The sequence below is a fragment of the Sceloporus undulatus genome, chromosome 1, assembly GCF_019175285.1.
Source record: "Sceloporus undulatus isolate JIND9_A2432 ecotype Alabama chromosome 1, SceUnd_v1.1, whole genome shotgun sequence".
NCBI lineage: Eukaryota > Metazoa > Chordata > Lepidosauria > Squamata > Phrynosomatidae > Sceloporus > Sceloporus undulatus.
The window spans coordinates 53347900-53360489 of NC_056522.1; the positions used below are offsets into that span (position 1 = coordinate 53347900).

The window sequence follows — 12590 nt, forward strand, 5'->3', positions numbered from 1 at the left end:
TTTGAGTTTCCGCAAATGGCAAGCTAGGAGGGACAAAATGGTGTGCGCAGGAGGGGCTTGACTATCCAAAGGTGGTGGTGGTGGTCTGGAATGGATGGGGAGGGATGACTGTAAATTGTTCTTAGGTTTGTTGTAAGCTGTCCAGAGAACCTTATGTTGTAAAGAAGTTCATGAAGCATTCAAATGTCATAAATATTAAATGAAGGCAGCCTATTTATTGCTTTGTAAAATTTGACATAGAGTGCCAGGCCTGGGGAAAAGGGCATAAATGTAAATGTTTGTATGGGTATTTTTGTGTGTATATCTTTGGTATTTCAAGGATTTGCTTTCAATTAGTAAAAAAAAAAAATAAAAAAGGAAAAAAATCACATCAGAAAATGTTTTATTTAAATGTTCACAGAACTTTTTCTCCATTCCCCTATGGAAATTCAAAAATGTGGCTTCAAATTATGCACTGTGTGGGTAACATGAACAGAGCAAAATTGCTGAAACATATGTTTTGCAAATGCCATGTCTCCCTTTGAGAGATCTTAGGCTTTGCAAGTAAAGAGCAGAAGGTTTATCTTTCAATAAAAGCTCCTTCAGTCTGAAAGCACACTGGACCTAGAGTCTTTCCCTGTAGAGCTTTTTCAAGGACTTATTAGTATCTCTGCCTTTATAAAACATGATTTGCTGGAAAGACATCCCATATTAATAATTGAAAATCGCTATGATCTCCGTTTTGGAGAGTTAATCAGGCCCCTCTGAGAATAGGTCATAAATACTCATATTCTAGCTAATTACGGATGAAAACTCTTGGTGTAGATTTCAGTATTTAATCTGCGTACCACTATATGGTTCTTAATTGATCTGCCCTGGTAACAGAATCAATTTTAACTTGTAGAGAATATTCTAATTAGCTAGCTGGCTGACAGTTTGGAAATCCTACAAAATAATGATTTTTCCCCTTCTAATTCAGTTTATAAAGGCTTGTTTATTTGGTACAGTTAGCCTGACAGTGTTATGCTCTGACATTTTAAATTGGGACTTTCTTCTAGCAAAACAGCTTTTAGCATCATTTAATGAAAATAAGATTGCATTTACATGACTTTTAAGTAAATTATAGAGAAGCATCTTTTTAATATTCTAATCCTCTTTTTAAAACAGGTATAGGGTCAAGCATTCTGCAAGATGAGTAACAGTCATCCACTCCGCCCTTACACAGCAGTTGGTGAAATTGACCACGTTCATATTCTGTCCGATCATGTTGGTGTTCTGATGAATGGGGAAGAATACAGCGATGTTACCTTTATTGTGGAAAAGAAGCGTTTTCCTGCACATAGAGTGATTCTGGCAGCAAGGTGTCAGTATTTCAGGTGAAGTATAGTTTTCTGTGAGATGTACTTAGACCTTCTGGGTACGCAAGATGAAAAAAAAATTAATAGCAAATTGCTGCTGTCTGTTCAGTGCGTAAAAGCTGTCTGAACATCTCTTATGGCACAGTATTTTTAAATGTGGAAAGATACCTATATTACGCTGTCACATTTTAACCTACATTAGATAGGTATTTCAAATCAACGTGTCATGTTAAAGGATGGTCATATATTTGTACATGCTTGGTTCCAGGAAAAATAGCCTCAGTGACTTAGTGGTGAAATTTACCTATGAGTTGTTTTTATAAAATAAAAGTAATAATAATAATAATAATAACAACAACAACAACAACAATAATAAAGTTTATTTATATTTCCTGCCTCTCCCAAAGATCGAGGCGGGATTACATCAGTAAAAATGATACAATAATACAAAAATGATCAATAAAACACTAATACTGAAATAACCGACATTCCTATTAGTTCTCTAAAATAACAATTCATCAATTCATCATTAGCCAACAATCATAGTCAGGAGTGGAGCAATCGTCATAACCATTAACTGTATATACATAACAGGTATATACAGTTAATGAAGCAGATGTGTTCGTGAGTATGACTTCTTCAATAGAAAATGTGCTACTAGAAGCTGAAATAAGATGGAAAGAATAGGGATAGTTCCTATACCACAAAAAAGAAAAAAAAAGAAGAGTAGTTCAACATGTTTCAGGAGACTTTTTATTGAAAACTAGCAATATACACATGTGAGGTTAAACAGGTTAAGTAAGCCTTGGATATGCAAACCACTGCATATTAAACCTTTGAAAAGCCACTGGAAGACTTTTTTCCGAAATGCATCCAGGGATGACTTTCTTTCACAAGCCTCTGTTCTTCTTTTGATGTCCATGTTGTTGGTAAGCCTACATATCTGTGCTTTTCAACATGGTAGAAGGAGGTGATGAGGGACTTATCTGCTCACCCCTTTGCTTCATGTTTTGCTGTTCACACATGTTCCATAAATGAATCTTGAGGCAGCTGTTGTTCATCCTGCCTATGGTAAGAAGGCTACAGTAGGATCAACTAGAGTAGAATCTCATTCTTTCCCAGTTTAAGCTTTACTGCACTGTTTTTTGTAGGTTTTTTGGGCTATGTGGCCATGTTCTAGAAGAGTTTCTTCCTGACGTTTTGCCAGCATCTGTGGCGAAATGTCAGGAAGAAACTCTTCTAGAACATGGCCACATAGCCCGAAAAACCCACAAATAACTATGGATGCCGGCCATGAAAGCCTCCGACTTTACTGCACTGTTTACTGCAGACATGCTGTTGCAGCCTGAAACTCTGTGTTACCCCAGCCTTCCTTCACCATCCTCCCAGCACCAATGCTGCTAAAAAAAAAACTTTCAGCTAGAAGGAGAACAAGGAGAAAAGGGGGTTGGGCAACCATAAAAAGACCATGTAAAATGGAGCTTCTTTGTAACTGAGGTATGCCTGCAATATGAGTTAGAATTACATAGCCAGACCTGAAATTTTACATTTTACCTCTTACATCCTCACATTTTTTTTTTCATTCTTGAAATGCAGTTACGTAGTTTTCCCCACAGTTAGAAAAGTAACTCTCTTTTCCCTGCAGCCTCCAGTGCAACATGGTCTGTGGCCCTGCCTAATACTAGAAGCATGCAGGGAAGCAGAATTAAAGTTACTTTTCTTACAGAATTCAATATATGCCCCCTTTAGATAACATAACTATAGCAACCATAGTTTCTGATGAATAAAATTACCCAATAGTGGTTGGGATGTGCATCAATAATAATAATAGTAGTAGTAGTAGTAGTAGTCGTAGTGATAATAATAATAATAATAATAATAATAATAATAATAATAAATTTTATTTATATGCTGCCTCTCCCACAGGATCGAGGCGGCTTACAACATTGAATAGAACACAGTATAAAATACAACATACAGTTAAAATACTGTACATCCCATTAATTCCCTCCCCCCCCATCCATACTACAGTAAAATATCATTAAACAATCAAAAAATTAAAAATTTAAGAATTAAAAGAACTACAATAGTCAATATTCAAGCCAGTTAGAAACAAGGGGATGGGCAGTTTGGGTGTTCTCTTTGATGGTCTGTGTCCATGGGGGACCTGGTGGGTTATTCAGGGAAGGTCTATCGGAATAAATCCGTCTTGACAACCCTTTTAAAGCTGTCAAGGTTGGTAATATTCCAGATCTCCTCTGACAGGCCGTTCCACAATTTGGGAGCGGCCGATGAGAAGGCCGTCTGGGTAACTGCGGTCAACCTGGTCCTTATTGACTATAAACAATGAAAAGGAAGGGTGTAGTCCAAAAGACTGGGCAGAGACACCTCCTCTGAATTGAATTCTAGCAGCATGTTCCTCAGCTTGATTTTTCGGGGATCCCCTCAGCAACCATACCACAGCCCACCCCATGTAGGATATTCTCCTGACCCTTTGTAGAATTTTTTGGCAGGTTCTTGGAGCTGTGGAAGGAAAGGGTAGAAAGTAAGTTACCACAAATTTGCTTCTCCTACTGTGACATTGGATATCACCTTGTGTCTTATTGAATGCTATATTGCTCAGGCAAAGCCTTCTGCTGGATGTATGTATGTTAACAGAATCTGTTTCCTTCATTTGGCATTATTGGTTCTATGAAAAATTTGCAAATAAATGTCAGACCTTTTGGATATTTCTCCTGATACCTATTACCAAGCACTGATATCCAAGATTTATGGGTATAATTTGCTTTTTGAAAAACCATCTGAGAGCTAATGTGATATAATGGTTTGGGTCAAATTTCTGCGCAACCATGGAAACCCACTAGGTGACCATGGGCATGTCATACTCTGTCAGCCTAAGAGCAAGGCAGTTGCAAGCCTTCTCTGAATAAATCTTGCCAACAAAATCCTATGATAGGGCCATCATAAGTCAGTTAACTTGAAGGCAATAACAAAGACCAACTACTGTATATAGTTGTTTAGTAGATGGCAGAAATTTCATTTACAGGTGAAATGCCATAGGTTTGAATTAATTGCCTTCTGTTTACTTCAAGTCTTTATTAAAATTTCCTATTAGAATGCCATTTACATCTTTTCTTTCTTTCTCTCTGTTTGTACAGAGCATTGTTATATGGTGGAATGCGCGAATCTCAGCCTGAAGCAGAAATCCCTCTCCAAGACACTACTGCAGAAGCCTTTACAATGTTGTTAAAATATATTTACACAGGCCGTGCTACATTAAGAGATGAGAAGGAGGAAGTTCTCTTAGATTTCTTGAGTTTGGCACATAAATATGGATTCCCAGAACTGGAGGATTCCACCTCTGAGTATCTTTGCACCATCCTTAACATTCAGAATGTTTGCATGACCTACGATGTTGCTAGCCTCTACTTGCTTCCCAAACTGACATGTATGTGCTGCATGTTTATGGACAGAAATGCTCAAGAGGTGCTGTCTAGTGAAGGTTTTTTATCACTTTCTAAGGTACGTGCCATTATTACTTAGGTTAAACTTTTAAAAAGGTCATTTCTGTTTTAATACTTACATTTGTGAAAATAGGATCTGAGAAACACTGCAGTATTCATGGAGAACAATTTCTGTGACGTGCAGGCATAATTTCCCATGTTGCATATACCTGGAATGACCACTAGTGAGGAAGGAGTTTCTTTGGAAGTTATCAAGATGCAGACTAGGGCCTGCTGGAGTTCTTGTTACAACAGATTTTTGTTATCCCATGGACCTCCAACTGGAGTTTAGAATGATTCAGTATTACTTATACTTCCCTACTTTTGTACATTCATACATTAATTATCTTGAGTCTGCTGGGCTATGCTCTTTCCAACACCACAAGATGTTGCTAGGCTGATTGTTTTTTCACTGTGTGACTACCATAACTTGTGGGTGAGCCATGGCAATGTCATCTTCTTAGCAGAAGAGGGTCCTCTTTTGTCCAGAAGTATCAGCTCTTATAGTACAGCAGTTCAGAATTCTCTAATGATAGTTGGGTACAAAGTTGGTGACTTTTGAGGTTCTCAAGCTTCCTTTATTTTGTAAATGGATCCTCTGGGATATGCAGTTGCTTCAGTTATGGGAGAGCTTTTTTTCACTGGAAATGTCATAATGGACATAATTAGCTGACAGATAAATACAAATGAATTTTTTTATCACCAATTGATGGGATAACCCTTTGCCCAAAATTGGCCCAATTTTGAGTACTGTCTGATAAAAACAGAAGAGGGAACAAGAATGAAATCCAGTATTGTATAACGGAATACTTGCTCATACAATGGCACATTCCTCTCCTTTCTTCCACAGCAGTGCATGCAGTCCCCAAATCAGCTCGAAGTACCTCCCTCCCACAATACACAGAAAGAACCATTCTGTTAGCAGGAGAGATTAATTAGGTGCCACCCATAATTGAGAGAATTCATGAGTGATGAAAAGCATTTAATACAATGATTATTATAACATACGATGATTGTTATAAGTTATAAAAGTTATAACTTGCAAATAGTCACAGTCAGAACAGACACTATGGAATCAATATGATACCAGAAATTAAAACTGAAGTCCAGAGAGACAGGTTAATGATTAAAATCATGTAGTTCAATATGTAGTACTGCAAACTTATATCATGGCTTACGGTGTTGTGCTCAAAAGATGACTTAAAACACACAGAACTTAATTACAGGACACTTTATATAGTATGCAGAGAAGGCTGTTTTGTGCTAAATTTGAGATTCTGCTCATGGTAATAGTGAGGCTTTCTTTTCTTTTCCTTGGTTCAGCCTTCCACACTGCCTGAAACTGGTTCTACAGTGTATGTGGATGTGTGCTAGGGTGTGAGTTCCATGGTTCTGCTGCATCCTACTTGATTATTGTATTGCCAGAGTTTGATATTACCCTTTCTTTATAGAATTCAACAAAACATGGTTAGCTGTCTTGAACACCATTTCTGATGAAAAGGTTGGCTATAAATATAATAAATACATAATGTAAGGCTGTAATGGATAAATACTATGGTGCAAAGGAATATAGCTTTTTAAAAAAGGTCTACTGTTTAAATTTTAAATTGTACTATCATTACATTATTTTTCCACATTTGTCTTTTAGCCAGCCCTTCTCAGTATTGTACTGAGGGATTCATTTGCAGCTCCTGAGAAGGATATTTTCCAAGCCTTGATGAACTGGTGTAAACATAACCCCAAGGAAAATCATGCTGAAATTATGCAGGCTGTGCGCCTGCCCCTAATGAGCTTGACAGAACTTTTAAATGTTGTAAGACCCTCTGGATTGCTATCACCTGATGCCATTTTGGATGCTATTAAAGTTCGATCGGAAAGTCGGGACATGGACCTCAACTATAGGGGCATGTTAAGTAAGCCTCAGTGTACTCAACCTGCAAGGGATGGGTTTATAAATTTCCTTGTAATTGAAAACTTTATTAGCCAACTGTTGATACTAAGTAAATGTTTACTAGCAGGAACATGCGGATAAAGCTTTACTAGCAGATATAAAAGGTCTGCATCTATTCACATTTTAGTATTCTTATGTTTGGATATGTGTGCCTAGCAAAGTTGTTAAACAGCAACACTTATTTGCACTGAATTATACTCAGAGATTGTGTAAGTGGAAGGCAAATCTTTTGATTTCCTTGCCACTGGTGAAGGTTGGGGGAGTCTTGTCTAACATGGGCTTGGCTATGGATGGAAAGTGTGAATTTACTTTGGAATGACCCCCCCCCCCATTGTTTCCTGCTCATGACACCTTCCATGGTGTTCAAGAAAACACCCTAACCCTTCAGATATCCATTTCAGAGATACCTGGGGCTATGGGAGGATGAGGGAGGAAGAAATTCAGTATGTGTGTGCTCTTTTGCTTACAGAACCTTTAGCCTTGTCTTAACTAACTCAGTACATTTATTTAGTTAAAGGGATACTTCTGATCCTCATTCCCTTCTATTGTTAATATAAAGAGGCTGATAATCTGTAGCCATCCTCTATTTTAACTTTAATATGCTCTTTCACCAAGAATTAACACTTTCTGCAGCTTTTCTAAATAGAAAATTGATGAGAAATACCTGAAACATTTTTGAATACTATGGGCACAATCCAGTGAAAGTGACTGAATTTATGCAGTAGTTATTTTTCATTTATGAGGAATTACTTTGTATAAATCTTCTGTTGTTTTCTTTTAGTGCTGGAAGAATATAACTTAAAATATTTCATCATTCCCATTCTTCCTAGTACCAGGTGAGAATATTGCCACTATGAAATATGGAGCCCAAGTGGTTAAAGGGGAATTGAAAGCTGCTTTGTTAGACGGAGATACACAGAACTATGACTTGGATCATGGATTTTCTCGACATCCCATTGATGATGACTGTCGTTCTGGTATTGAAATTAAATTGGGCCAGCCATCAATAATCAACCATATAAGAATACTACTATGGGATCGTGACAGCAGGTAGGTTCAAAGTCACATTCCTTTTGCCAGTCCAAACCTTCTACTAGAAAACGGCAGGAAGGGATAGGATTGGATTATTTTATCTTTGGCTTTTGGAGCAGTGTTCTAGCACAGTGTTCCCATGGACAACTGCAACAATGACTTGCAGGATAAAGATGACTGTAATTGAGGATTATCCCTTTCTCCAAAAAGTTTATCCCTTTCTTCAATGCTTCACATAAAGCTTAGTTTGCAACTGGGTATATCAGTGATCAAAGGGGAAACAATGACAAGGACTACATGCTCAGAACTGTAATTAGTTTAATTGAAAAAAATAAAGAGCTAATTAAAAATAGTGTTCAGTACAGGGACAGTAGAAAATTAAGAGGGTGACATGAGATGATAGCATAAAAAATAAAGGTGAAGCCTACGGGCAAAATTCACTACTGAAGGTACAGCTGGCGAGGGGGTTATAAGATCTGCTGGAAGCCCTGTTATGTCAGCAGAACACAAGATATGTTGTTGTTTTGCAGAAACGTTGGTGTCATTTTGCACCAGGTTGCAGTATGGAACCAGCAATATAGGAACTCCATACAGGGAGATCATAATTCATGAGATCAGATGCACACTACAAGGCCGAATCTCTGTGGCTCCATGTTGTGCATATTTTCAGTGGGGGATTTATTGGTAGGAACCTATAAGGAAAGGATAGTGTGCAGAAGAAGCAGAAATCTGCTTCACCTTATACCCAACCTTCTTTTGGCCCATTTTTTTGGGAAAAGTACAATCTGTGTATGTTTTTCACTGTTCTCCAGTTGGCTAGTGTGCACATTCCATGTAAACATTATCTTGTAAAAAGGTGTGATTGCTATCAGTTTATCAAACTCATAGTTTGCACTTTCTACAAACCAGGCTCCTAGAATTTTTTTAATTGACACCTTTTTTTCCTTTTACAACAAGGATATCATGTTCCCTCAGAAGGAGATCTGTATTTCATTATAAGTCACTTTGACTCATAAAGAGCTCCTTTGTCCATAGCAGTTGAGCGTAGCTGAGTTTTTCCACCCCTACTTTTGTGTCAAGATTTATAATTGAATACTAAGGTTAGAATTGCCCATGCCATTGTATTTCCATTTCTATGTATAGTTGTGAAAACTGGCCAGTGAAGAGAGATGATTGGAAGAAAATAATTAAAAAATGGTGCTAGAGAAGAGTTCCACAAATACTATGGACTGGTAAAAAGGCATATAAATGGATCCTAGAGCAAATTAAGCCTGAACTCTCCCTAGAAGCCAAGATGATTAAACTGAAATTGTTGTACTTTGTTCATATCATGAGAAAACATGACCCACTAGAAAAGAAAATAATGATTGGTAAGGTATAAAGCAGTAGGAAAAGAGGAAGACAGCATTCCAGATGGATAGACTGAATCAAGGAAGCCACAGCCCTGAGTTTGGAAGATATGAGCATGCCATTTGATGTCAGGGTGCCTGGGAGATGTTTCATTCATAGGATTGCCATAAATGGAAATTGACTTGATGGCAGTTAACAACAAATGTTATCTGTCGTGTATCAATGATAGCTCATCATTGCTTTGAGAGCTGCTGAATTGACTCGTTCTTTTGGGCCAGGCGGTACTGTATTAATGTTTCACCTGGAGGCTTTGGAACTCTGTAAACATATAAACATGGATATATTGGTATAGTTACTCCAATAGATATGATAAGGTATATATACCGATAAGAACTAGAAACTTCTGCTATGGGGGAATCAATGTCTTTTGCAAATCTCAAGTCTCTAACAGCACAGAATAATTAATTTGTAATATAAGATACATGGGTATGTTATAATATGGCATGAGTGTACTTGAACAAAATGATTTAAGAGAAGATATAACACAAGACAAACTTATCTTTTCAGTCTACTTTAATTTTGTGGTGCTGTTTATGAACTGCTAAATTTCCCCTAAGCTTCCTTGCTGATGTAGTAGCAATAGCTACCATAATCAAGTTTTAAATTTAACCTATATAAGAGGAATACAAATTACTGTTTTATGTTTTGGGTTTGTTAAATGTCTGCTTTTACTGTTCCATCCTGTCTGAAGGAAGACTGCTTCATTTTATTGAGATTGTGAATTCTGCTATCAAGAAGATCACCAAGTATTTTTAGCATATACTTCTGTTTCAATATGAGATGCACTTGTGATACAAATATCAGTGGGAAGTGCAGTCTTGAATGCATTTTAAACGAACACATTTATATATTGCCTTTAAAGGTGTAATTCATTGTATATTTAACTTCTTGTTGTCCTGTGTAGTTTGTGTGATCTTAACATCATTTGCATCTAAGATGCATAAAGTATATACATAAAGTGAAGTTGTTGCAAACTTGATATCAGTTTTTAAATTTAATTTATTTGATGTTCAAAGGTCTTACTCCTATTACATTGAAGTATCCATGGATGAGCTAGACTGGATTCGTGTAATCGACCACTCCAAATATCTCTGTCGTTCCTGGCAGAAATTGTATTTTCCTGCTCGTGTCTGCAGGTTAGTGCATGGCTTGATGCAGTTTGTGTTAATGCTTGAGTATGAATTGTTTGAATACTGTTTTATATAGTTTAACACATTTAAACTAAGAAATGAAATTTGAAATCTGAGGAAAAAGCAAACCAGTAGTTGAGGTAATTGTGTAATGACAGGTTACAAACTATAGCTGACCTGGTTTAAAAAACTAAATCTCTCTCCCCTGCTTTTCTCACCTCCTTGTCCTTTGAAATTTTTATACATAATCAATTGTATTTCAGTTTCTCTTCTGCTTTTAAACTGTCATTTTTCAAACCTTCAGTACAAAATCCACAATAGCATTTTGGTACGTAAAATGGTTGTTTTTATAAGTATTTCATATTCTCAATTAAACATAAATTTTGGTCTAAATTTTCAAAAAGTGATACTGTTGGGTTGGACTAAGATATTAGTCCTATCGTATCCCCCCAAGTAGGACACAAAGCTAGATTGAGCCCTGAATCAGGATGGGAAGGAAAAGACACACAAACAATATCTTTTACCAAAGGTTTCAATCAAGCCCGAATATAGCTTTCAGTCCAACCAAGAGCTCACAAGATGGACAACTATATTCTGGAAACAGCAAGCATTTATAGGACTTTTTAGCTTGAGCAAGCAGTTACACAGAAGCCAAAGCACCTTTCACCTCCTAACAAGAAACAAAGCCTGTGTGACCTGTACATTCTCTAGCAATGGCTTGTTTGTTCTGGTCAGGGTTAGGTATGTTGTCTCAGTGTCCACAGCTTTTATTTACATGGCAGTGGGCACAAATTACAGTTGATTCTGAATCCCCTGATTCTCTACCCATGGATTCAACTATCCATGGCTTGAAAATGTTAAACAAGAACAAAAAATCCAAAAAGCAAGCCCTGATTTTGTCATATTATATATTTATATCATTTTATTACATCATCACATATAATGTTATTTGAGCATACATGGATTTTGGTATTCCCAGTGAGTTCTGTCATCAACCCCCAGTGGATACTAAGGAAACCATTGCATTTACATCAGTTTGACAGTAGCAGTGTAGTAATGATTAATACAAGCTAGAGCAGACTGCAAACAACAAATGGATTTCTGTAAGGTGGTTGACTAAAAGTATATGAGGCCTGCTCAGGACTTGACATGATAGACCCTAATAATGCTTTTCATGCCAATAGTACTGAAAAATACTAAACAATTTTTGAAAGACTCTCTTACCTATGATCTAAACAGGTTTAATAATATGTGGATAATAATTGCAAAATGCTTTGTGTTAATGTCTAATTTATAAAGCTGTCTCAAGTACAGTTGCCCCTTTGAACTTGTGGGGGATCTGTTCTGGACCCTCCTGCGAGTTTGAAATCTCACGCATATTCTTGAATGGGGCGCGTGCATGAGGGGTAGGCACTGCAGGCGTGTACCCCATTTAGATTAATAGCTGTCGCCCCTCCGTGCATTTCCAAGTCCGTGGACTTGGAGGTGTGACTGTACTTCTCTCTTCCTTTTGTAAAAAAAAGCATCAAAATTAGGTTTTGCTAGTGAATCAAATGAATTTTTAATCTTTGTACATTTATTATCCTATAGAAACTCTTTTCCCTCCATTATTCAGACATCTGCACTTTAGCATCATAATATTAAATGAAAATGTCATTTTTCCTTTCTGTACATTTGGGCTTATAGGAGTTGCATTTATACTAACAGTAGTATGTGTGATGATTTCTCTCTTGTTCCTTGGTTAGACTTTGTGTAGGGCTCTCTTTTTCTCAGTTTCCTGTTCTAAATTGTTTTTACATCTTTTCCTGATTCATATGGAAAATTTTTTATCCAAGTATAGAATAGTAAAACCTCTAGGGGCATAAACTACAAGAGAGATTCAGAGTAACATTAGTGTCTTGAGAGAATATAGTTATTGGCTCTTTCCTTTCAAGTCTTCATGGAAATTAAAGCAGCAGTGTCCTAAAAAATGATAAATGTTTAGATTTTTTTTTTTAAAAGAAAAGAAAAGAGAATGATCTTTTAAAATATTTAGTTCAGTTAATGCTTGCATTTCTTTACTAATAAATTAGAAATCAGTTGGAGAAGTTGTGGAAAGTGCAAAACTTCCACTCCCTTCAACCCAACCAACATTTAGAAAATCAGGGATAGATAACCAAAGATCCCCATCGCTGGTTTAAAAAGAGGGATCCACATAGATCCATTTTGTTATGCTGAGATGTCACTA

General features: G+C 36.8%; 1 protein-coding gene across 6 annotated transcripts in view; it reads left to right on the forward strand.

Moving 5' to 3' along the window:
* The window catches only part of BTBD9 (BTB domain containing 9), a 191559-nt gene that overhangs the window by 14934 nt on the left and 164035 nt on the right, over window positions 1–12590 (forward strand). For all 6 annotated transcript variants that reach the window (XM_042443783.1, XM_042443768.1, XM_042443776.1 and 3 more), the window contains 5 exons: window positions 1147–1355; window positions 4496–4859; window positions 6489–6753; window positions 7622–7841; window positions 10250–10369. In XM_042443783.1, coding sequence (XP_042299717.1) covers window positions 1171–1355; window positions 4496–4859; window positions 6489–6753; window positions 7622–7841; window positions 10250–10369 — 1154 coding nt within the window. In that variant the 5' untranslated portion in view covers window positions 1147–1170. The remainder of the gene's footprint in view (window positions 1–1146; window positions 1356–4495; window positions 4860–6488; window positions 6754–7621; window positions 7842–10249; window positions 10370–12590) is intronic.